The sequence below is a fragment of the Phalaenopsis equestris genome, unplaced genomic scaffold, assembly GCF_001263595.1.
Source record: "Phalaenopsis equestris unplaced genomic scaffold, ASM126359v1 Scaffold221595, whole genome shotgun sequence".
NCBI lineage: Eukaryota > Viridiplantae > Streptophyta > Magnoliopsida > Asparagales > Orchidaceae > Phalaenopsis > Phalaenopsis equestris.
The window spans coordinates 55,396-82,712 of NW_018239809.1; the positions used below are offsets into that span (position 1 = coordinate 55,396).

The 27,317-nt window shown below is 33.6% G+C and overlaps 1 protein-coding gene across 1 annotated transcript in view; it reads right to left on the reverse strand.

Moving 5' to 3' along the window:
* LOC110037579 overlaps positions 1-27,317 on the reverse strand; it is a 101,285-nt gene that overhangs the window by 53,085 nt on the left and 20,883 nt on the right. The window contains exon 5 of the mRNA XM_020742252.1: positions 7,131-7,254. Within this exon, the coding sequence (XP_020597911.1) occupies positions 7,131-7,254 (124 nt within the window). The remainder of the gene's footprint in view (positions 1-7,130; positions 7,255-27,317) is intronic.

Genomic DNA, 27,317 nt, shown 5'->3' on the forward strand with positions numbered 1-27,317 from the left:
GTGGGGTGTGGGGTGTGGTGGTTGGGGGTGTGTGTGGTGTGGAGTTATGGTTGGGTGCCCTGTGTGGTGGTTGTGGGTGTGTATGTGGTGTGGGGTTGTGGTTGGGTTGCACTATCTGGTGGCGTTGGGTATTTGTGTGGTGATTGTGGGTGTGTGTGTGGGGGGTGTGGGGCTTATCAGTGTGTGTGTGATGGGGTGTTGTGGTTGGGTGACCTATGTGGTGGTTGTGGGTATGTGTGTGGTGTAGAGCTATGGTTGCGTGACCTATGTGGTGGTTATGGGTGTGTGTGTGATGTGGAGTTGTGGTTGGGTTTCACTATTGCATCTGATACTCCATTTCCTGTTATGGGTTGCCCTGTTGCATTTTTTGTTCTATGGTATGTTGCTCTTTGCTCTTTGTGGGCTGCCCTATGGAAAGTAGGTCTTGGTGGGTTGCCTTATTGGGTTGCCCTGTTGCATTTGTTGTTCTATAGTCTGTTGGACTTAGTGGGTTACCCTGTTGCATTTGGTGGTGGCTTTGTTAGTGGTGGTGGTAGCTTGTTGGTGTGGTGGTGGTAGCTTGTTGGTGTGGTGGTGGAGATGCGTTGAGTATTGGTTGTGTTGGGGCTATGGGTGTGTGTGTCACTGTAGAGTTTTGTGGTAGTGTTGTCGTGGTGGTGCTGGTATTTATGTATGTGAGTGATGGTGGTGGTGGTTTGTTAGCGTGGTGGCTATTGTCTCTTTATAATTTCATCTGGATTAGAGCATTTGGAATAAAGTGTCGGGGGTTGGGTGGTGGCTATTGTCACTTCTCTGGTTGTTCTGAAATATTAATGTTTTCTATTTTCTTTGTTTAGCAACGTAATGGTTAAGACCAAAGAAGTCAATTCATTAGCCATATGGGAAAGGGAAGTCACAATCATATTTTGCAACATCTAACCCACCACCTACTTTAACAAAGTAGGGTGGCAAAATATTACGAAGAGTTCAAAGAAATGACAGGATGTGACTACGATAGGTTATAATTTAAAAACAAGTGAGATTAGTTGAAAAAAGAATGGAAATTATAGAAGGAACTAAAACGGAAATCCACGAGCTTGTGTCATGTTGGACTGAGAAATTGGAGGTAATAACTAATCCATTGAAGAATTGTTTTTCCATTCTTTATCACTTTAAGGTATTTTAAGTAATAAACTTGTTCGTATGTTGCAGCAGTGTCAGCCACCAAGAAATTCAAATTCAGTGGCAATGAATCAGACCTGAAGGTGAAGTTGGACCTAATCTTCAGTGGGGTTATTGCGACCGAGATGCATGCGTTCAACCCAAGTGAGCATGGGTTTGCAAGCGTACCAAAAGACTTGGAGACCGAGCAGGCAAGTGGGTCCGATGAAGGCCCCAGCCTAAACCAAAAGGATATGGAGCCCACATGCCGGTCAAAGGGACTAAGGTGAAGAAAAGGAAAAAAGGAGATGTTTTCGCCAAGAGCCAAGAACAAAAGTGGTGGAAGCGTGCACAATTCAGGCCGGTACTTCACATGACACCTCCATAAACGACTTTCTTCAAATTTTGGAGGCATATCCTAAAGTTAGGTCGGATGTGTCGTTTTATCTGAACTCCCTGAAGTTGTTGGAGGACCTAACCCGCAGACGGATATTCATCAAGATGACCTCAAGCTTTGGGTCAACTATTTACAATTTTTTGAAGTTAGGTAATAACCAACATTCGAATGATCTGCGGTATATGTCATTTTTTTAAGGTAATTATTTTTAACATATTTCATTCAGACGTTAATATGCCTTGCATACTATCACAACTTTATTTCTCTGACAGAACTATAATGGAGCATTTGGCGGAACTCACGTGGATGCAAGAGCATTCAATATTGAAAATTCCGCATACATTGGACGATGTGAATCACCCACACTAAATGTGATAGTCGTATGTGACTTCAACATGTGTTTTACTTTTGTGGGGACTGGTTGGAAAAACAGTGCACATGATAGTCGTACTTTTGCTTTTGCGACAAGAAACTGAAGACACGGCTTCCCTCACCCACCACCTGGTTCATTAAACCATCTATCACATTCATTTTTTTTAGTTTATTACTAATTATGGTATTTAAGATAGATAAATAACAGTTGGTCGATGTTGAATATCACTTACAGATGGAGTATCTAGTCATCTCAAGATACAAAATACCACATTCATGATTTCAAAATATTCAGTGGTGTTACTCGTGGCAGGAAAGAAATGTTTAAGATAAGACACTCCTTACGCGGCGTAATTGAAAAAATGTTTGGTATGGAAGAAGAAATGACCCATACTGCGAGATGTGTCGGCGTAACTATTTCCAAAACATGTGCAAATTGTAGTGGTCACGATGGCGCTCCAAAACTACATTCGATGGCATCATTCTCGAAATGTAGACTTCAGCATGGCCGACGATGATCACATGCAGTTCCCACCAAAAGCATTTGAATTTCATGTAGGTCAATATATACCACAACCAAAAGTCACATGAAGGCTACACCCAATATAGTGAGGGTGACCAAAAGCAGAGTCACATGAAGGCTACACCCAATATAGTGAGGGTGTCGTAGAAATGGTTGAATTGCGAGAGTGGATCACAAACGCCATTGTTGGATGTTGATTGAATTATTCTTATTTAATTAATAAAGTTCATGTTTATTTTATGTTTCATGTATTATTGATATTTAAGATATTGTAAATTTTATGTTGTTTGCATTTATTTTATCTCCTTTTTCGATTGCTTTCGTTCTTTTTTTTGTGGGTTTGTGAGGTTCATGATAAAATGTTCGACCTTGTGGGTTCTGCTAGATGGCCTATTAGTCGTTGTTGGTTCGAGTCACATGTGAAATCCTGATAAAGGCAACCAAGTTCCCTTTTTTTCAATGTTAGGGTTTTTTGAGGTACTTTGGGTAGATTGTTTAATTGTTGTTGGTTGGCGTTATATGTGAAATCCTGATAAAGGAAATCAAATTCCTCTTTTCTTTTCGATGTTGGGGTATTTGAGGTACTTCTGTATGATCTTTTTTGGGTGATATGCATATGTGACACACAAGCTTGGTATTAAATTAGCTAAAGACAACCAACAACCCAAGTTTTATAAGTTTTGTTGTCTTTTTGTTATGAAAGATTTAGTGGGATTGGTGTACTTAGTTCTCTGAGACCTCACACCCGCACAAAATTGTAAGTGATTATTAATTTTATCAATTTATGAAGTTCATGTTTATTTTATGTTTCATTGATTATTTATATTTTAGATATCGTAAGTTTAATGTTGTTTATAATTGTTTCTTCTCCTTTTTCGATTGCTTTTTTCTGGTGGGTTTACGAGGTCCGTGATGAGACGTTCGACCTTGTAAGTTCTCCAAGATAGTCTGTTAGTCGTTGCTAACAGTTGGTGTCACATGTGAAATCTCGATAAAAGCAACCAAGTTTCTCTCTTCTTTCCGATGTTGGGGTTTTTGAGATACTTTTGTATGACATTTTTTTTTATATGCATATGTGACACACACGAGCTTGGTATTAAGTGAGCTAAAGGCAACCAAACACCCTTCTTTACAAAGTTTGTTGTCTTCTTGTAGTGACAGATTTATTGATTGGTATATTTTGTTCTCTGAGACTTCACGCCCGCAAAAAACTGTAAATAATTACTTCTTTTAGCAATTTGAACTTCTGTTATGAATAATGGATTGCCTTTTGAATCATTCACGAAGATGAGCTCTAGGATTTCAGGGGCCTCCCGATGAGTGTTCTATCAATGCGAACTACAGAATTCCCTATTGACGTCACGTCCGACACATAACTATGGGAGAGTTCTACAAGTGCTTGCGGGGCATCACAAAAAAGTTTGACTTCTTCCAATGGCCAGACAGCCCGACAAATTCCACTGCCGATATTGATCGAGGTTAAATATTATCCTTGGAGGATGACGTAGTTCGTGAAATACATCATCTGGATTTTAAAGTTAATATTATCATATGTTTAACTTTAATTTTAATAGTTTTTTTCCTTTTTTATCAATTTTGATACTCACTTTTAAGTGAGGTTTGAATCTTTTTTTGTAAGATTCTGAAGTTAGTTTTTTGCTTCTCAAGTAAAAAATATATTGATATAACAGTTATATTGCAAACAACTTACTGCACAAGGGCAGAATGATCATTTATCTAGAAACAGCTGCAAAAAATTTGTTTGCTAACAACACAAACCAAGCATTCAACCAGCTTATCCAGATCAGTTGTTTATCAGCAACTTCTTAATAAACTATAACTGCCCCAAACAGACCCTAAATTTTTTTTATTTGGTTTTGTTGATTAGCTTTTAATAATATACATTAAAATAATTAAATTTTAAAATAGATTTTAATTATAGTTTAGTTAGATTAATATTATAAGATTAATAGATTTTAATTATAGTTTAGTTAGATTAATATTATAAGAATTTTGAAATGGAAATAAAAATATATAAGAATTTAAAATTAATTAAATACCATAACGAGCATTAATCGAGTACATAAGTCAATATCGAGCTTTAATGAAGAACCTTAACAAGATTATTCACGAACTTTAAATGATTTTGTTCACAATCATAACTGAGTCGGGCAATAATATGTTCAAGTTTGTTCATTTAACAGTCGAGTATTTAAAAAAGTATTCAAGCATATTTGATTGCTTAATTAAACAATCACAAATGAGTTATAATAGAGCTGAGTCACAAGTTGCTTATCGAACGCTTAATTCATTTCCAGTCCTAAGTCTTAGCTTGAGAACTATTAGAGGTCCATATTGCTATACACATGACCATACTTTTGCATTGATGGGAACACATTGCTCAGATTACTTTTACAACTACTGAAGTTTATATATTCATTGAATATTTTCAAGCAAATTAACAAATTTCATTTTTTCTTACCTTTAGTTCCTTGAACAAACAAAAAATAGGGTACAATTAAATTTAATTTGCTCAATGTGATTTAAAAAAAGGGAAAACGCTACATACATACAATACAAATTTTATGAAGTTACATATCTAACATGTTTGATATTTACATTTATAACACTTTGGAATTATAAACTTATACAAGAAAATATATATTTTACTTTACAAAAGTTAGTGAGAGTGTTTTTTATGTGATATTAAAGATTAGAGTGGTATGCATGAAAATATGAAAGTTTAGTGTTAGATATGTAAAAATATAAGAATTGTGGTATGCATGTGGATGTGTAATAAAAAGAGAAAGCTCCTAGCCTTAAAGAGACACTTAATGTCAATCTCATTGAGGATTTCATTAACTATAAGTGATTAGATAAAATAAAGCTAACATATTAATTTAATTTTTCAAATGAAATTTGATCGTGCTAAAATTGAATATTGTACTCATTTAAATGCTTCAATTAAATTTGCAGTGGGGGTCTCAAGTCTGAACAAAAAAGGATGAGGGAATTTTTAAGAATGTTATTTTGTGTCCCCTTTTTGAAAATTTTCTTGCTCCGTCACTGGCTACAAAGGAACTACACTAAATTAACTTCGAGATTTTTAGGAAAGTTTATATTTTTGGCTGAAAATAATAAATTGAACTTTATTGGTTTTGGACTCATCCTAATTTCAGGAGATATGGATAAGAACTACGTTAGCCTATCATTCAAATTTGTTTCTTTACACATATAGTTCTAGATTTTTAGATTGATTGGATGAATAAATTTTTGTGAGGCTTATTTAGTGCTCTATATTTCTCCTAAAATGTGTGCATGAAATTATATGATTCTCCTTTCCCAATGTGTGCACAAAGTTTTTATCTTTAGCCCTTTTTCTCTCATAGTCCCCTCCATAAATTTGAGATGGAAAAATTCGTCATTATCCTATCTCCATCATTAGCTCAATCTTATTTCATTTAATTATGATTTAGAATTTATTAAACCTATTTTAATAGTTTAAATTATCTATTCAAATAAATGTAGGCTTTAATATGTCATTAGATTTTATTTTGAATAAAACCAAATTTTATTTAAAATTATTTGACCTTATCTTTATAACCATTTTTTTACAGATAGAGATAAATAGCTCGTATTTAAAATCAATGGTTATGGATAAACCATTGATAAGGCATGTGCTTGTTTTGATCCAAATAATGTGTAGAGTTCTTCTTTCTCTACCACCAAATTGTGTACACGAGTTTTCATCTTCTTTCATAATTCACTCTACATCACTGGTCCTATCAAGTCTTATGAATTCTTCAAATTAGTAGTTTTTTCTTGAAATTGAATGGTTGTTAGAGATAAATACAAGCTATTTATCACCAACTATTTTTTTACAGATAGAGATAAATAGCTCGTATTTAAAATCAATGGTTATGGATAAACAAAATCAATGGTTATGGATAAACAGCTCGTATTTAAAATCAATGGTTATGGATAAACTATTGATAAGGCAAGTGCTTTGTTGTTTTGATCCAGATTATTTGTGTAGAGTTCTTCTTTCTCTACCATCAAGTTGTGTGCACGAGTTTTCTTCTTCTTTCATAATTGACTCTACATCACTGGTCCTATCAAGTCTTATGAATTCTTCAAATTAGTATTTTTTTCTTGAAATTGAATGGTGTTTTCTCGTATGAAAGAAAGTAAGCTAGATGCTACAAAAACTAGAACGATTCTATACAATGAAAGAGGCATGCAATGTTTTTTAGATTCCAGACAATCAAAAAGGCAGGCAATGTTTTTGAGTGGATATGTAAGAGTCATTTTTTCAACCGTTTAACTAAAAAAGAACAAGCAGAAGCATAGAAAGGATAAACAATATCTTCAAGATCCATCAAGATGATAATTCAAACTATGCTTGTTAGGTTGGTATGTTCAAAGAGAACATCTATGTCCAAAAAAAAGTAAGAAAATATCTTTGCGCAATCAATCTGCATTCCTAAGGTGAGCTTTTTCATTAAGTGTTTTAAATTTTGAAAGAAAGAAAGGCACAGATGTCATCATTTAACCTTAACATACCTTAAAGTTAACAAATAGTTGGAAGAAATTCATATATATAGAAACAAATCCCATGTCAGTCTGCAGTTATATAGTCCTTGAAGTGCAAAATAACAAAATTACTAATGTAAAATACATTGCAAAGATTAAAGATACCTCGACTTCCAAAACATTTGATGACGAATATGAATAAAGGAAAGGTTGGCAAAGCCGCCTAAATCGTGATTCACCTTCACAATGAACAAATAACTCCATTGCAAAAGACGGAGGAGAAGTTGCCCTGATTATACAAGTCCATCATAAGCCAAAAGAGAAGCATTTACAAGTACATTATGGGGAAAAAAGGGAATTTAAAAAAATAATTATTATAGAAAACATTTTCAAGCATTTTTAAGGGAAAAAAAATCATTGCAAACCTGATTATAAAATAATTGCACTATAAGAGTGAAAGCAATTTATATACACCAAATATCGTTTCCCCCATTTGGGTCGAAACTCAGGTAGCTTTAATTGATCTGAAAAGCCCTCCGACCCAAGGGACTTATGTCAGAGGCCGCACCAATGAGCCAGCTCTCTCACACACACACACACACATATTTTTCTGACTAAGAAAAATATTCAGCTTGAGTATTTAGCGTTTAAATTTATAAAAAAAAAAAGTATAATGGTTTAATTAGTAAAAAATAACTTTTTCATATAATGTTTCTCCTAGTCCATGTATATTAAAAATATTATAAATTTTCCAGATGCTTGGAATCACGTTCTTTTTAAGGCTTCATTAAGAGAATAAAAAAATCACAGATGATCTTCCATTTCGGTTCAAACAAAAAGCTTTATTTGTATAAATATAAATGTCATACTTCTATGTAAGAAGTCGGGGCTTGCCCAACTTTTAATGATCAGGTATAAACACTGAAAACTTAACAGGTCCTCTATCCCACATTTCAGCAAGTAGCTAGGGAGAATGGAGGAGATCCAAAGTGTAAGCAAGGCAACAAAACCATATAAAATGTTGCACATAAAAATCCACAGAACAATAGTATTTCATGAATAACAACTATATTGATAAAAAACGATAGCACTCATGATTATATAAGTTTGCATAAAAATCTAATAATGAAGGGTACATAAAGTCATCACGTTAGAATCATAAGGACTGCTTTTAAGTACAGAAAAAAATAATTTAACCGAATGATTAGCATTGTGAGTGTGAGAGAAAGTGACAATAAATTTATTTGAAACTAGTTGCTTTAAATAAAGATGAAAGTCATCTGTTCATGTCTAGTTTTCCTGAGACATTTTCCAGATGCATGCCATCTTTTTCTAGAAAATAAACAACAGTCTTCGTATCGTTCTGTTTACCTGGGAGAAGAAACAAAAAGCCAAAGAAGATAGGAAACAAGGAGTCGGAACGAGAAAGCTGAGTAGTCGAGAAACTAAATAGGGAAGGAGAACAAGCAGAGGATCAGTCAAGTTCAATTGTTTATTTAATAAGAAATTTTTACGCAATATAAATGTAAATGTATATATATATATATATATATGACTATGAAAAGATACAACTAGAAAGTTAAACCAACTTTATTGTCAATATTTTATTAAGCTTAAATTGTTTAAAATAAATAATTAAATGAAGATAAAAATTAGTATAATAAAAATAAAATAATATGATATATCAAAGGGTCAAATTAAGGCATATTGCTTTTTAATAATAAGATTAAAATATAATAAATTAATAATAATTTTTATGCACTTGACTTTAAGTTTCTCATTGGAGATAAGTGAAGAGAACGTTTAAAATCATCGGCAATTGAGGTGAGTACTTTTACTTCTAAATTATAAATATAATGATGTAGATGGGGAACACTAATGTATCTGTGTACGTAAATGAAAAAGGATATCGTTATTAAATCTTTCAACAGTGCCTCCTATTATAGTTGTATAGATATGAAATGATATTGATATAGACTCTTTGAATGACGTGTTAAATATATATATTGATTTATAAATAAGCTTAACTGACATGCATAGTAATCTTTTTTTTCGTATTGATGTAGTTTAAAAGTACGAGTATTCATTAGCTTGATTTAGCTTATTATTATTTTAACTAATTTTTCAGGTTTAATTAAATTATAAAAAGATGAGCGATAAACGATAAAATGTTTATAGATTACGAGAACAACCAGTAACTAGGTAATTATAATTGTATCACTTTAATTTAATTTTGTAGTGCCTCTTGCATCTATTATATTATAAGTTAATATAGAAAATTTAGTTCTCACTAACAGACCGTCTTTCCCGCCTTGGTCAACTCCAAGTCCTGAACCGGGTCGTGACAAGAGTGGTATCAGAGCTCAAGGTTTAGGATAAATTAATTGAATTTTGATGAAATAGTCAATAGGATAATTATAAAAATTAAAATTAATTCAAAAAACAATTATTATTCATTCAGGCATAGAGATACACTCGAAATCATAGAAGAAGAAAATCTGATAGAGAATGAAGAAATACAATATATTATTAATGTGACTACAAATATCCTCATCCCAATGATGGCGGCAATGACCTAACTGATTAAGAAGTCCAAATCGCAGTCTATCAGAAGTGATATCGTCGTTGTAGATAAGTACTTAAAGGTTTTTCAAGATTTGAGTCCACCATTGTTCAAGGAAATTGAAGACCCAATTGTCACAGAAAACTACTTAATAAGGATAGAGAAGATACTAGATAGCATGGCTTGTTGCGATAAAAGAAGAGTACCATCAGCGACGTTTCTACTTGATGGAGAAGCTAAAAGGTGGTGGGGTGGGCAGTGTCAGGACAGGTTAGGAGACATAGCCAATACAATGATAAGTTGGGAGGAGTTCGTGGACCTTTTTAGAGAGTAATTCGCAATTTGCACCTCTCTCAGCTCAACGACAAATGCAGAACGCAAGTAATTCGCACCTCTCTCAGCTCAACGACAAATGCAGAACGCATTCATCAAGTTAAGGCAAGGGGAGAAGACTGTCAAGCAGTATGAAGAAGAATTCACGGCACTATCGAGGTATGCGCCTCAATTGATCGCTACCACAGAAGAAAAGTACTACAGACTCATTTCGGGATAAAAAGATTCAATTAAAAAGTCGTTGGCATCCTTAGGGATCGCTGACTATTTGATTTTAATATAATGAGCTAGAAGAGAGGAGATCAACTATCTGCTTACACAGAAGCGTAAAGAGATGCACAAGAGAAAGACTGCAGAAGAACATGTAGATCACTCAGAAGGAATAATGAGAAGAAGAACAAGTATAATTCGAGTGGAGTTAGCAGAGGTATGACAGGGTACTGAAGCACCTTGTGTCAAATGCTGAAGACAGCATAAAGATGAATTTTTTATGGTCTTTAACACTTGTTATTTGTGTCATCAGTCCGGTCCTATAGTAAGATATTATCCATCTCTTGGCCAGAAAAGCAGTAAAGATCAAAATGTTGGCGGATCTCCTTCATAGAAGTCTATAGGCGAGTAGCAAAAATAGAGTCTGTAGCTTCAGCTCCTACTCAAGGTCAACCAAGATAGTCTGTTCGACCTCGAGTATATTCTCTCACTCATAGTGAGTCTAAAGAACCTACTGCTATTCTGAAGGTGATGAGATCTGATGAGTTTGGTGTTTTTCCCAGAATACTTGTTTCAATAGTTGTGCATTATAATTCGAAGTATAATTGAGTCGCCCCATATCTAGTCTTTATCTTTATAGTGATTACTATTCATGAATGACCGTAATTTTATGGATAGTTAATGTTGACTTGCTTGAGGTTTGATTATAAATTTCGATGATAAATTTTTTGTGAGGAAGACTGTAACTTTTGTTTATCTCGGAAGAAGAAACGAAAAGATGAAGGAGATAAGAAGCGAGGAGTGGGAAAGAAGAAGCGAACAATCAAGAAACTGAATAGAGAAGGAGAAGAAGCAGAGGGTCGGGCGAGCGAAACAAGGGGAGAGCAACAAGATCGGGAAGTTGAATAAGTGATTTTTGCCTATATAAGTCGCATGCCACTTAACTGAGAACGACACGAGAGAAGGAGCAAGAAACGTCGAATACTTATGCTGCTTGATTGAACCATGGAGTCGATAGAGTGAGGAGCTGAAGTCACTGTTCAGAAAAAGGGCGAAGAAGTCGCAAGCTGATTTCGTGCGAAGGAAAAGAAGAGGGGTGGTGTCACTGTCTGGCAACAACGACTCTATTGAGCTTAAAGGGAGTTGGTGAGGTTGTCGTGCAGAGGAAGAGGAAGCGAGAGGAAGAAAAAAATCTCATGATTGGGCTTAGCCTTGCGAGAACTCGCGTGTGCAGAGAGGTGTCTGAGCTGAAGGTAATGATAGAGTTTTCAGCAATAAAATTAAAATTTTATTATATTATTAATTTTTAATATTTAATAATAAGTTTTAATTAAATCAAGTTGTTAACTAAAGCAGTTTTATAGTAAGAGCGGAAGTTCAATTGTTTATTTAATAAGAAATTTTTATATTTTATTTCGTCATAAATGAACGCCAAGAAAAAGCCCATTGAATGTTTACATACTCCATGAGAAAGGCCAATAAAAAAATGGGTAGAACGGGAACATAAGAGAATCTACAATTGATGGATACTAGTGAGGTAAAATAATGTAGATCAAATGCAAACATAGATTAGAAATCTCAAAATTTATGGTATTGGTTGTTAATCTACTTGGACTACCTTTATAACATGAACACCAAAACAATGTCTTAAATCCTTCTCTTTCTCTGTAACTTTCGTTTTTGTATCCATTATACTGTCCACATTTTTTAGTTTGTTATACAACATATATCCCTAATTTATGGTACAAGATAAGCTTGTGTCCATTAATGATAATGGATACCAAATATAACTTGAGAATTGTGAAGCATACAAGAAAATATCAAATGACTTGTTATTCTCTCTTTAGCAAAAGCCAACAATTAAACATTAATCAGTTGAAAAAGAAAATACAGGCATAAATATTTGTTAGCCTAAGCCGGAAAGAATAGATGTCGCACTCCAAAAAGTTTAAAAAATTTGAAAATGAGAAATAGTTGTATTCCATTGATCATTTCAAAATGAACCAATTAAAGTCAACATTTACATACCTATGATGAGTTTAACTTTTATGGTTATATTACAATCATGGATTCTAATCTAAAGGCCATGCATTAAATTAATGCTATCGTTATTCGTCTTCATACATGGATCTTGGCACCGCCACTACATGAAGCAAATTTACCATTCACACAGCCATTGCTGTTTTCCTACGGAAAAGCCCAATTTTATAGAGTCTAGCTCTAATCATCAGAGACAGCAATTATTCCTATTCCTATAGGATCTAGGGATTCTTATTCTACTTATCTGAGGCTGATTTTATAAGTATTTCTATTCCAGAGGGGCTTCGCATGATTTCTATCCTATACTTGTAATGCTCTTTTGCAGTTCTACAAAGATAGTAATCCAAAATGCTTACTGTAAGAGTTCCTACAAATAGGCGCATTATAATGTATGTAATTCAATTGACAGCATGAATAAAAATTCCTTCTGGATGGAAAAAGCCTTCTTGAATAATTCCAGGAAGGTAATTCTCAATCAGGGGAGACAAAAAACTCTTTGAATGTAAGTGGTCCTCATATGCAACTGTAAAGCGATTCATGTATTTCTTTCCTCTTCTTCCTTATCAATCAATCTTTATTTTATAATTGATTTGAAAGTGTGGTTGGGATTACTCCAAATCTTTCAAGTTCGGATTTCTTTTTTATTTACCAAATTCAAATATTATTATCTTATTTTATGTAAGAAAAAATGAATGTACATAGATAGAAAGAGAAATAACTAGTAAAACTGAATCAGAAAAATCAATCTTTAATTATATAACTCAAAATTAACCATTCAGCAAAATTGGACTATTACTGTCATCGGATTATTGGATTATTATAAATCAAAAGATAATATTCAGGAAATGTTGGATTGCTGCAAATGAAAATTTTATGTCCACGAATTGTTAGATTGATGTAGATGAAAATTTGTTGGCTACATATTCAGGATTATTTCAACACTCCCTCTCTAATTAGTTTGTGCTATTGAACTTGTTCAGCCTGAATAATAAATTATCAACATTCATTCTGGATAATGTTTTTAAGATAATATTTATAGTTTAAGAGTTTGCTCTAACATAAATTAACTGGAATACTCCACTTCAAAATATTTTCAGAGATGGAATATCAGCCTATCTCAATGTGATCAATCTTGACATGGTGAATTTCATTTTTATGTAATATTTATAGTAGCCTAGTTGTCTCAATACACTTTTAGAGATTTTAGTAGTTCAGATCTTCTAAGAATATTTTTAACCACATTCCTTCAGAAACACCGAGTCTACCATGTATCCAGTTTCAAAAAATATTCAGATAATAGATTATTTCAGACTATTCTGCATAATTAGGTTTCTACATAAGTAAAATAGCTAGGGGTGAATCTTTGGTCTAATGCATCCAACCTAATTAGCATCTGTAGTCCAAGCTGATTAGTATCAATAAAAATTTTAGTTTTCTTATTGGATGATAATTTATATACTAGCATCATTTAATGTACCATGGAATGCTATAAACAGCATCCAAATGGTCTTACAGTTGCTTAGATAGTAGCTTACAAAGCTAACAAGAAACTCAATATCAACTTGAGTTTACCAAAAAAGGTAGATAGCAACCTTTGTCAAAGGGAGTGTTATTAGTTATGAACCAACCTTTTTTTTGTTACATTGACTAGAGTTTCTACAAGCTTTCATCCAAGCACAATCATCACTACCTATAATATTCGCTCTCCATGTGTTACTTGTCAACGATCTCAATCTATGATCTTCCCTCTCTTTTAGTGCTTTATAAGTCATGAAATCTTAAATTGGGGGTCGGTGCATGGCCTCACCCCTCAAGGCAATAGAAACAAAAAAATTAATATCATCTACTATTAATATATTCTACCAAATTTACACTTCAATGGTCCTTGAACCAGGTCCATGTTCTTGGGAAGTTTGAGATATGTTGGTTGCTCCTTTTATGGGTTTTTCATTTCTCTCCTAATGTAGACACAGAATTCAAATTGCAAGCATTGAGAGTACTGATAAAATGATGAGAGAGTTTGTGATTCTGATAAGACTTCAATATGTTGAATATATAGGCTGATAAGAGAGTTTGCAATTCTATTGAGACTTTTAATTGGTTGACGCAAGGTAATGGCAAGGTTCACTGTCCATTAGGTTTCAAAAAAAGAATGATTGATGATCAAATAAATTTCAGCTTTTAAACTCTTATCATTAATTTCCTCCCGCTGGAATGAAAACTTTAATGTTCAAAGAAGATTTATGTGCATAGAATTATAAATATGTTCAGTGACCAAGGAAACAATTTGTACCTTTTCTATTGGGGAGTATCCAATAAAAATGCCCATGTTAAAATGCTTCAATGTTGAAAATAAATGTGAATGAAGACTAGACATTCAAAACTTTTGAAGCAATGGAAGAAATGATTTTGAAAGTGAGAAATGAATATAGAAAATTTTGAATTGGGGTTAAAATTTAAGTAAACTTCAAGGCATTCTATTAAAGGGACACGTAGTTATTATGATAACTTCTCACCAAAGATACTTAAGAATATATATGTGGAGAACATTAGTGATCCAGTAATCTCTAAGAGAAGTATCTTCCCCTTCGGCAATCTCATTTTCTTAAAGAGTATCAACATAGGAGCCTTGTGCATAATCCATTAATGAAGGGATAATTTAGAAGTATCAATTTAAAGTTTTGGTTTACATTGTCAATTTTTATGGTTTGAATTTCAACAAAAAATTGGTGTGAATAACCATATTGAAATGTTGAAGAATTTGTCCCCTTTAGACTTTTTTTTATTAAAAAATTTCAAATGAGGTGGGTATGATAACCGATGGAGGAAATAAAATAATTAGCTCTAGAGATATTTTGACTCTAAATGATACCCAAACATGATTAAGAACTACAGAAAAGGTTAAAAAGGTTTGTAGCTTTGATTAAAAAATAAAGTACGGGTATTTTCGCCCAAAATGATAGATTTCACTATGAAGATCATTTTTTACTGATGTATAGAGAAGGAACTAATTTTTTCAAGATAAATTTAAGGTTTTTGAAGCAATAGTACCAAAAACCATACACCGGTAATTTTAAAAACGTGATTCACACATGATGCAATGCATGGTGACTATGGTCTGTTTTGCGTCACAGTTGCATGGCAACTATGAGCAAAGCACGCACATTGCACTACAGTAGTGTTTGATACAACAAATTGGATGGAAGTTCAATTACAATGTCCATGCGGAAGCGGGTTCTGCTCTGCTTAGCAGGTTTACTGATAAGAAATAAAATCAGATCACCTAGAGTTCGACACAGCTCCAAGCACGAGCAGATAGAAGACATGGGAATTTGACATGCAAAGGAGAGAAAATGCTGCAATAGTAGGGTGTTCGATGCAATTGTATTGTGTTTATTCGATCCATACGAACAAGCAGAGAAAGTTTATTTGACCCACACAAACGAGTAAACAAGAGAGGCAAAGCCTAATGATTTTATCTTCTTGATCTATGACCACGCACCTCGTGAAACAATATGAATTGAGCTATAGTGATCTCAGCTAGGTCATCGTGACAAGCAAAACAGAGCAGCAAAGCCTACCGATTTTCTCTACTTGATCTATAACTTTATGCCTCGTGAGAATCTCAAATGAGCTATAGTGATTCTCATCAATATCATCATGACGTATTTCCAACAATTAGACCATAGAAGCAGATTAGTTGAACGAGACGCAACCATTTGCAAAAGTAATATATATATATATATATGAGTAGATAACATATTTAAATCCTAACCCTTACACAAAAAGTTTTGCAAATTATTTTGGATCTACTTGGCTTGACGTTATTGTTTCTTCGATAAACATGTATATCTACACATACAAACATATCCTACAGCAGTGTTATAATAACCGAATTTTAAAAAAAAATAATGATAATAAATAAATAAAGAATGATAACTTTAATAATTGAATGGACGGATAAGCATCTATTCATTTCGACTTAAGAGTCATATACTCTATTTTGAATCAATAGAATGAAAAGAGAACAACAACGGGAGATGAAGAATAAGGAGTCAGGAAGCAAGGGAGAGTGTTTTGAACCTTGAGAGATCTCATCCTAACCAATCGATATAAGAAATGTCAAGCGGCTTTTTGGCACGTGAAGGAAGTAGCGCCTCAAAGCACTGTGGTTGCCACATGCATCTAGCGCAAGGAAGACGACGACGCTGATTGTGTGCGCAGGAGGCTTCAACATAGTGTTTTGTGCTGAAACGTAGCAGCTTCAGTAAGAGAAGGGAGCCCTTGCTCTAGCCAAATGGCCTCAGCTCTGAGGCAAGGAAGAGAAGTGATGCCATAGTTGATCGAAGGAAGAAAGAAGAGAAGGAGCACTCGTGCATGCAGGTAGGAGCCGAATCTCGTGTACAGAGGAGGACGAAGGATTCCTTGTGTGATGACGTTGTCGAGCAAAAAAGAGGAGAGGAGGAACCAACGTCTATGGGATTGATTGATAACGAGCTGAAGCCTGCGAAGGGGGAAGACGGATGCATTATTGAAGCCAAACAAGGGTGCGACTCTGCGTGGGTTAATCGAGCAATTATAAGTTAAGGTGTTTTAAGAATATTAAATTATTAATTTAATATATTATTAATTATTAACTATTAATAGTAAGGTTTAGTTAAATCATGATTTAAGCTTAGAGGTTTCATATGTGAATCGAGAAAAGGTCGGCGAAAGCAAACAAAAGCTACGATTTTATTTCCAAAAGTATTTTGTTTAAATCAATTACTATTAATTGCAATCGTAATTAATAGTAATTAAAACATAATTAAGTGATGTGATAAATAATTTACTAACATGAATATTTTATATTTTATAGTTAAGTTGAAAGAAGTGATACAAGTTAAGAGCGAGCAACCAAATCATCTATTATCGAGGTGAGTACTTGTACTTTAAAATTATAATAGCCTTTAATTTCTTCTAAATCTAATACATTGTTAATTGCTTAGATAGATTTTATCTATTCATAAAATTCATTTGATCATATTGAATTACATGTCATTGATATTTGTATACGTTCATCAAATGAATGAGTCAAGTTATTATATTATGCATTGAATGTTATGAAAAGAAACTAAGAAGGTGATTTACTATTTTGATTGCTTGCATAAACATATTTGGGAATAATGGAGTCATCACTTAATAGTACTAGCAGAGGAACGCTAAAATACTTGTACACGCAAATGAAAAAGATATTGATATTGAAGTTCCTTAAATGGTACAATTTTAGACAGCGCTCTTGTGACAGATGTATACAGATTAACAAGATATTAATTTATAAAGAATACAGTAAGGCAGTGATTTTTTAGAATTATATTGAATAATCATACTAGATAATACAATCATTCACATGCTCTTAGATTGATTTACATATAACTTAATTGTCATGCATATTTCCTATTTATCATTGTATTACTATAGTTTAGGAGTATTAATATTTATTGGTTATGGTCAACTCAATGTTGTTTTATGCTAACTTTTCAGGTTTAATTAATTAATTAACTAAAAATGAGCAATAAAAAAGAAAATGTATAAAAGATGCGGACAATCAGAAATGACATAAATTTAACTGTATTACTTTGATTTATTTTATATAGTGGCCCTTTCATTTATTAAAATATTAGTTATATAAAATAAATGTAAAAAAATTTAATTCTCACCGTCCGAGCATCTATTCCAAACTTGGTCAACTCCAAGCCTCAGGTTGAGTCGTAACAAGTAGAGATTGCATGTGTAACACGGGAGTGCTCTGCTCCGGACGCGGGAGCACTCCGCTCCGATGCGGGACACGAGCCATGTAGCTCCTGCGATCATGGGAGACGGGTCGAATCAATCCAAACTTTCTTTTTAATAATTTCTTCTTATTATCATTCGTTGATTTTAGTTTCTTCCTATAAATATATTGTATTTGGGTTAGTAAGTCAGTTTTTCATGTTTTTTGTATCAAGACAGTCGTCGATATCTCTTCTACTCTTTGAGGGTTGTATCTTAGAATTCCAGATGACGCATCGGTTGTATCTTTTTCTCGTGGTGGTCTTTATAATTCCTCGGGTCCTCCTCATCCCCCTTGCTTCACTGCAATGCATTCCTCCTCATTGCAGGTCGTCCCGACAATAGCCCTTTTATTGTTTTCCTGCAATTTCCTCGTTGTCCAGCCTTTCCCTTGATACCCCTGCCCAAGACAGCCTTCCTTTGGTTGTCCGGCAGTCCACCGCATCCCCCATCATTGTTTCAACCCTCCATATTTTTTGTTATTGTTGTTCCAACCCTCCCCATTTGCTACCATTATCCCAGACAGCGGTGCCACGTTAATATCTGTTGCATATTTATTGTTTGAAACCCGAGAAGCCGTTGTCTTGTTGTTTTTAGTTTGTCAACCACCTCATCCGCCATCCCGCCACTTTCCAAACACTCACCGATCACCACCACCACACAGAGATTCACTCTAATTGGAGCATTTGTGTGGTGTATATGTTTTTATTTCATATTTTCGAGTGTCGTGTTGTACTTTCTCTTTCAAGTGTGTTGGTTGTAATTGTCTATTTGCTTTCGGTAATAATTTTTGTTTTTACTATTGTGGTTTGGATTAACTCTGATATCAATATGTCTTTCTATGCATACCTAGGTTTGCATACATGTGTTTAAACTTATATTTTAACATATACATTAATATTCATTGTTAAAATATTTTCTTCTTAATATATCATTGTTAAAATTCTTAAAAGGAAAATTTCATATAGAAATGTCTCTAGTAAGAGCTCAGCAATTGTTACGCGAGCATATTCAATTAATCTTAATAATTCTCTTTTATGATTTGAGACATATTCAAAAGTGTTATTGTTCCACTTATTAGGTTATTCTTTGCAAAAAAATTTCCATAAATCATTGCTATTATTTATGCATTGGAATTGAGCATATATCTTGATGAAATGTACCAGCTAAATGGTGCATATCATTAGTTTGGAATAGCAACATATTTTTTCTCCATTTTACATCAACTTTTATTTCATATAATAAATACTCTATGTTTAATAATTAATCATGAACATATTTATACCTTAATAGTTTTATATAGTCTTAGAGAGCCTTCACTAATAAAAGTGTTGTTTCGCTTTGTGCTTTGAAGCAAAAATAAAGTCTCATGTGTTGTGCCTTTTGATAACACTGCCACTTAAACCATGAATATGAATGTGTATGGAATTTAAAGTGGGAATTGCTAATCTATTATTTAAGCATTTACCTTAAGAAATTAAATTAGTCTTTGGAATGTAGAGTCTTGAACAAATATCTGCACTACCAATATCTTCGCAGAATTCAAGTCCTAAAAAGGCCACAGATTATACAAAAAATTAATTATTTCAAGTGAGCTCGTTAATTGATAGTAACTTACAATCTATGTTAGGCAGTAGAAGCATAGAGTCAAATGTCAAATCTTTTGAGATAACCACAAAAGCTATTCTAACCATTTTTTATAATAACACGTTTATAGTACAAATAGTATAATTTTCATTGCAAAGTTTGTAATTGGAAATATGCTTTTTTTCTCCTTTCAAATGATCTAATGCTCCTAAGCTTGCTATTCAAGTAGTATTTTTATTCTTGATTACAATATGGGTATACATGAATCTAACTATAACTTATAATAATAAGTTCTATTAGAAATGATTAAATTAACGTTAAATAAATAAGAAAATATCAAAATCATCCTGGATAACAAATGGTTGATTAACCAATAAAAAACAACTTAATGACAACTAAATACAAACAAACATAAGCTATAACACAAATCACAATAATAAATGGCACTATAATTGAAAAATAAGAATGGCATTCCATTCCCTCCCTCATCCATCAAATGTGATCCATCCTCTTATGGGTTAGCCATCTTCAACAATTGAAAGTTTCGCATCAAACAAGAAGAAATGCAAGCCTTAATCTACCAGGTTTTGCACCCTTCACCGACAGTTTTGTATTACTTTTTGTTGATTGTATTTAACTAAAAAATTGTTGATTTTCAGAATTCAACAAAATTATTTTATTGATATGAAAAAGGAGTATAAATAACCTTACATGAAACCTAGAATAGAAAAGACGAGAAATATGAATTAGCATGAAAGAAAAAATATAGCACATATATCTCCAATTAATCAACATAATAATTACTTGAAGATGAAGGAAACAACATAAAATAGGAAAGCCTAAAATAGAAAATAAAATAAATCCGATACAAGGAAAAAAAAAGCTAAAATAGGAAAGAAAATAAATCCAATATAAAAAAATAAATCTAATCCTCATAATTTCTAACGGGAATAAATTATTTCTTAATATAAATTCTAACACTCCCTCTCAAGTTGAAACAAGGTTAACAACCATGTTCAACTTTGAATATTTTTAGTTAATTATGATTTTCTTTGACTGCAGTTTTTGCAGTGTCTGTAGGTAGGCGGAAGGTTCTTATAGGTAATACTGCAAAGAAGTAGATAACCTACAAAAAAAAGCCGACTTCTAGTTGACTGCGGTTGTCTTTGACTGCAGCTATTGCAGTGTCTAAAGGTAGGCAGAAAGTTCATACAGGTAATGTTGTTGAGAAGTTTGCAAGGAAGTAGACAACTAACATAAAAAACTGCAAATTATGGCCTGCAAAAAGAAAGAAAAAAAATTCAAAGGAGAATTAGTTGCAGGAAAGATTCCGAAGGGCCTAAAGCAGAAAAAAGCTCTGAAGAAGAGCCTGCAGCAGGAAAAAACTTCAAACGAGGGTCTAATGTAGGAGAAAGCTCCAGAGGAAAGTCTGCTGCAAGAAAAGCTCCAGAGGAGGGTCTGCTGCAAGAAAAGCTCCAGAGGAAAGTCTGCTGCAAGAAAAGCTCCAGAGGAAAGTCTGCTGCAAGAAAAGCTCCAGAGGAAAGTCTGCTGCAAGAAAAGCTCCAGAGGAGGGCTCGCTACAGAGAAAATTTACGGAGAAGGGCTTGTTGCAGGAAAAAAGTCACGGAGGAGGGTCTGTAGGTCGACTGTTGGGATTCCATGCGGAAGAAGATTCAGAACCTCACAAAGAACTCCTTAAAACCCGACACAATAAATGTCGAAAGATAAACTGGAAACCAGACATAATGGCGATAATTGCAGAGCATGAAGCAGATTAGGACGCAGAAAAGAAGCCAAAAGAGGAGCACCAACGTGGCCTCGAGCAGCATGGCCTAAGACTAGGCAAAGCGTTGAATGTTCTCAAAAGGAAGCTTTGTACCGAGGTCGGTGGAAGAGGAGTCGGGGCCTGAGTTGGTTATCTATTTGTTGTCGTCGCTATCAGAAAACAGAGATCATCTCCCATTAAGTTGTGTCGTCGCCCATGTCTCAGCTTGCATGCGCGATAACCTCCATTGTACCCCAAACATTTGATGGGAAAAACATCCAGCGCCTAAAACTTACTGTAATCTCTATAGGGGTTCTGACAGCAGTGAAAAGGCGTACAAACTGTAGGGAGAGAACCTGTTGTCTCTGTTGGAACATGATAGCTCCAGCAAAGAAGAAGTATGCAGAGAGAACCCAGCGGGAAAGGGATCTGCCACTGAGTTTTCTGCAGCTGGCCTGAAGAGTTTCAATGAAGAACTTGCATGCAAGAAGAATTTTGCAGGGAGTTTTCTCTACAACTTATGCTTCTTACAAAGCTCCTTCATAAAGGAGCAATTCTTCTGAGATGGCACTTGGAAGCCGAGGAAATAAATGGTGTTCTGTCTAGAATTGAAGCCCTCCATGAAACCAATCCATCCATGGCAAACAGGTGACGTTAAGCATCACGATCTTTTGCTTCTCAAACCAGTTGTTTCCCTTTAGATTTTCAATGTAGATAGCGGAGGAGAAATGATTTAGACAAAATTGAACATGTTGAATCCCACTTATAATGAAGCTGGCAATCACAAACATCAGTCTTTCTCCCCAATTTGGGAGAAAAGAAATCATATAAGGATACCTAGTCCAAAACATGATTATGCCAACAATCCCCCTAGAAGCGGGAGGCACCTTCTTCATGGAAAGAAAAAGAAGCATAGACAAGTCAAAGAAACTAAGCCATACAAAGCATATTACTAGATAGAAAGTTATGTGTTGGTAACAAATCGGGAACCCTGAGATTGAATCGAAGGTCAAGGTTCTCTCGTAGAAGGAAGAATGTAGTGTTCGATCTCAGAGAGTTAGAGGCCTGCATGAAGGGCCACCTACGACGAAAGAGCCCACCAAGAGAGACAGGTGGTGGCAGAGTCTGCAGGAAGGGTTATCAGAGCCTAAAATCTGCAGTGGAGAATGTTGTCTGAAATCTACAGGGATGGAAGGAGACCGCCTGCTGAAATCTTTTGGGAAGGAGACCGCCGGCTGAAAAAAAATGCAAGGAAAGAAGGAAGTTTTCAGCGTCTAGGGCTTGCAGAGAGAGGGTTCTGGCAGCTAGTTCTTGCATGGAGTTTTGAAGGCTAGGTCCTGCAGAACGATGATGTTATCAGTGGAAAAACTGAAATGAGGAGGCAAGAGAAAGGATGGTCCGCTGCAGGGAAAAAGAAATTTTCCAGTGGTAGGAGACTCTAGGGTTTGTTTTAAGGCTCTGATACCATGGTGATTTTCGAAATTTGGTGGCATTATTTTATTGATATGAAAAGAGGATATAAATACCATGGCATTAATCCTAAAATAGGAAAGACAAGAAAAAAGAAATAACATGAAAGGAAAGATATAACACATATATCTCCAATTAATCAATTCACAATAATTACTCAATAATTACTTGAAGATAAATAAAGGAAACAACAAAAAATTAGGAAAGCCAAGAATATGAAAGGAAATAAATCCAATTTAAGAAAATAAATTTAAAATAGGAAAGAAAATAAATTCAATCAAAGGAAATAAATCTAATCCTCATAGCTTCTAAGAAAAATAAATTATTTTCTGATATAACTTCTAACAAAAACTAATGTAAATTTTATAAGTATTTACGCAACCATGACTTTTTAAATCGTTTTAACTGCTCATAGCAAAGCCATATCACTCACATGTAACATGCTAACATACAAATAATACATATATTGAAATTTTGTTAATATTTTAGCATGCAGACTTCAACATTATTAAAACTTCAACTAATAACTTATGGACTCTGCTATGAAACATAAAATAAAATCATCATTATTTTCACAAAGATGAAAAAGTTACATTCTCTACATCACAAATTTGCAAAAAGGATGCACATATGTCGAGATATTTGATGGACTCAATCAAAATAAATCATATAGTAGTAGGAATTCTACAAGAGAATGAAAAACATTTAAAATAATCCTAAGTAGAACTTCCGACCATTTGTATCCACTACAACAATAGCAGCAACAAGCCTTTATCCCACTAAGTGGGGTAAGCTATAAGAATCTTTTTTCTCCGTTAGGTCCTATTGTGTCATATTTTCATTTAATTCTAATAAATTAAGATCATTTTTATACACTATGCCCGAGTCTTTTTTACGTCTACCTCTACCTTTCCTAGCATAAGTTGGATATAAAACATATATTCTCCCAACCAGATCATCAAATGATCGACGTTTAATGTGACCAAACCATTTAAGACAACTATCTCTAATATTATCCGCCACAGGAGCTGCACCAACCCTATCATGGATATATTCATTTTGCATTTTGTCTTTAAGTGTCAGGCCACTGGCCACTCATCCACTTAAGCATTCCATTCTCATCTCAGCAACACTTAACTTTGTTTTATAATCCACTTTTAAAGGCCAACATTTTGCATCATGGAACATTGCAGGTTTCACCACCATTTTATAAAATTTTCCTTTCCATCATAGAACATTGCAGGTTTCACCACCATTTTATAAAATTTTCCTTTCAGTCTAAGCGATACTTTTTTATCACACAATAGACTCGGTGCCTTCCTCCACTTCAACCAACAACCTTGAATTCTACTAATAACATCCCCATCTATACCTCCATCAATTTGAACAATAAACCAGATAAAATGTTCACATCTTTTAATGATTTGATCACCCATAGTTACAACTCTACCACTAGAGCTACTACTATTAAAATTACATTTCATGTATTCATTTTTAGTTCTACTCAAATGAATTTTTAGTTCTTTTAGTTCTACTCAAATGAAGGCATTTAGACTCCGATAAACACCTCCATAATTCAAATGTTTTCTGAACTTTCTATAGTCTTATCCACAAGAAGGATATCATCAGCAAAAAGCATACATCAAGGTACATCCTCCTGTAAATAACAAGTAAGAGAATCCATAACTAAAGCAAATTGATATGAGCTTAAAGTCGATCCCTGATGTTATCCAACTAGATAAGAAAAATACTTAGTCAATCCTCGTGTTCAAACACAAGCAACAGCTCTAATATACATATCTTTAATGACTTAAATATAAGTCATATCAACACATTTTTTCTCAAAAACTCTCCTTCTCAAAAACTCTCCCATTTTTTCTCAAAAACTCTCCAAAGGACTTCTCTTGGAACCATATCGTAAACATTTTCTAAATCAATAAAAATAAAATGTAGATCCTCTATGTAGATCCTCCTTATTATCTCTGAGCTTCTCCATCAAACCTCTCAATAAATGTATAGCTTCCATAGTAGACCTGTCTGACATAAATCCAAACTAATTATGAGAAATCTTTGTAATACGTGTTAACCTATATTCAATTACCCTAAGCTCAATTACCCTCTCTCATAATTTTAAAATATGACATATCAACCTGATTCTGCTACAATTTACACACTCTTGTACATCCCTCTTTATTCTTAAAAATAGAGACCAAAATAATCTTCCTCCACTCGGGAATCTTTTTAGTTTTTAAAATAATATTAAAGAGTTTAGTAAGCCAAGAAACTCTCAAACCTCATAAATATTGAGATATCATCGGGTCTTCACATTTCAATTGAGATATCATCGGGTCCTACTGATTTTTTACCATTAGTTTTCTTTAAAGCCTCAATTTTTTTTACTAATGCAACAGTAGAATTAAAATATTTTATTATTATTAATGATATTAAGATCACTACAATCAATCGTATTTTCAGAAACTTCATTGAAAAGTTTATCAAAATAGCTCACCCACCTATATTGAATATCTTCCTCTAAGAAAAATACTTTTTGATTTTCATCTTTAATACACTTTACTTGAGTTAAAACTTTATTTTTATTTTCTCTTTATTTGGCTAGTTTATACATATATTTTCAACCTCTTTAATATCTAATCTATTATAAATATCATAAAAAATTGGATTATTAGCATCACAAATTGTTCTTTTAGACTTCCTATGGACTACCTTATATTTTTCTCTTTTCTCTAAACCTTTACATTTAAACTAAGTTTTATAACACAGCTTTTTATAAACTATTTTTCTTGCACATTATTATTCCACCACCAACTATTTTCATTTATAAAAACTATTTTTTTTATTATTCAAGTACATCTTTTGTCACTTGTTTAATAGTGTTTGTTCATACATTAAATTTGCTTATTCATGAAAATCCTAAATCTTAAAATCTTGAAGTTTACTCATAGTTTACTCATAAAAATAAAGTTTACTCATAAAAATAATTTTATTTGAGTCTTTTAAGTGATCCCATCTAATTATATGATACTAATTTTTAGTAATTTTTATCTTACAACTCCTCATCCTAAAATCCAGAACTAATAATCAATGTTGAGTACTTAAATTCTCACTTAGAATGACCTTACAATCTTTAAATTCTCGATAATCTCTTTTTTCTCATAAGAAAATCAATTTGTGTTTTATTGAATCTATTCTAACAAGTAATAATATGTTCATCTATTTTCTTAAATAAAGTATTAACAATAACAAAATCATATGCTAAAATAAAATCTGATATGTAAAATTTGATATGGTTTTATCTTCTTCATTAATCACTCTAAAACCGTAGTCACCACGAGTATTTTTTAAAATCTTCTACCACTATACCAACATGCTCCTTTAAATCTCCTCTAATTAATTTTTTTTCTTCAAAAGGTGTCATTTGTATTTATTCTTCTAAGTCATTCCAGAATTTTTTTCTTTAGAACCTATAATTAAACCTACTTGAGGAGCATAAGCACACATAACATTAAAAATCTTAGCATCAACAACAATCTTAAGTGTTATAATTCTATCTCCAATTCAATTAATTTTTACAAAATTATCCTTCAAACACTTGTATAAAATTACACCTACACCATTTCTAGTGTGACTCCAACCTGAATACCAAATTTTAAAACCTAAGCTATCATCTCCTTAATTTTTTCTCTAACCCTTTTAGTTTCTTAAATATATAAGATATTTATCTTCTTATGAAACATAATATCAATTAATTTTATTAATTTACATGTGAGGATACCTATATTCCAAAATTCTATCATAATATTCGTTTCATGGACTAACTTCTTTACCCGTATCCGCTCGTAATGTAGGAACCATTGCTTATTGTTGACCTCATTTTTAGTGAAGTTTAGTTTCCTCTTAATATTTAAGGTCTAGCCTTAGGATTCTTCCTTCGACTATCTTAGGGATTTAAGGTCTAGCTTTATGATTCTTCCTTAGACTATCTTAGCTCCTTAGAAATGGAACTCACCTCATTTTAGAAATTCAAACTGCTTCTATACTATTTTAAAGTTTTGCATGTGGTTCTTGACCTCTAGCACGTAAGAGGTTGAAACCAACATGAAGGAACTCAAAAGGGGTCCCTATAGGACCTTTAAGCCTTAGGGTGGCCTTTTGCACAATTTGCACTCCCGCGTGCACAAAATTCGCAATTCGGAGAGTCGACACGTCCGATCACTACAATTCACATCGCTTGCACCGTTATCTGTTGAGGACTTAAATAGATTGATGGAGACGATTGATCGCAAATCAAAACTTTATGAAATTTGAATTTTGATGTGTTTTTGTGTGTTTTTGCCCCGATTGTCGACGATGTTGTCCAAGCGACCCCGGATGACAAAACGGAATTTTGATGTGTTTTTGCCCCGATTATCGGCGATGTTGTCCAAGCGACCCCGGATGACAAAACGGACTGCACCGGCACATCCGGAATGTCGATTTTGCCTAAGTAGGACACCCATTTTGCTAAGGCACTGCGCGCGAATCAATTGCAAGGGAATTAATATATATATATATA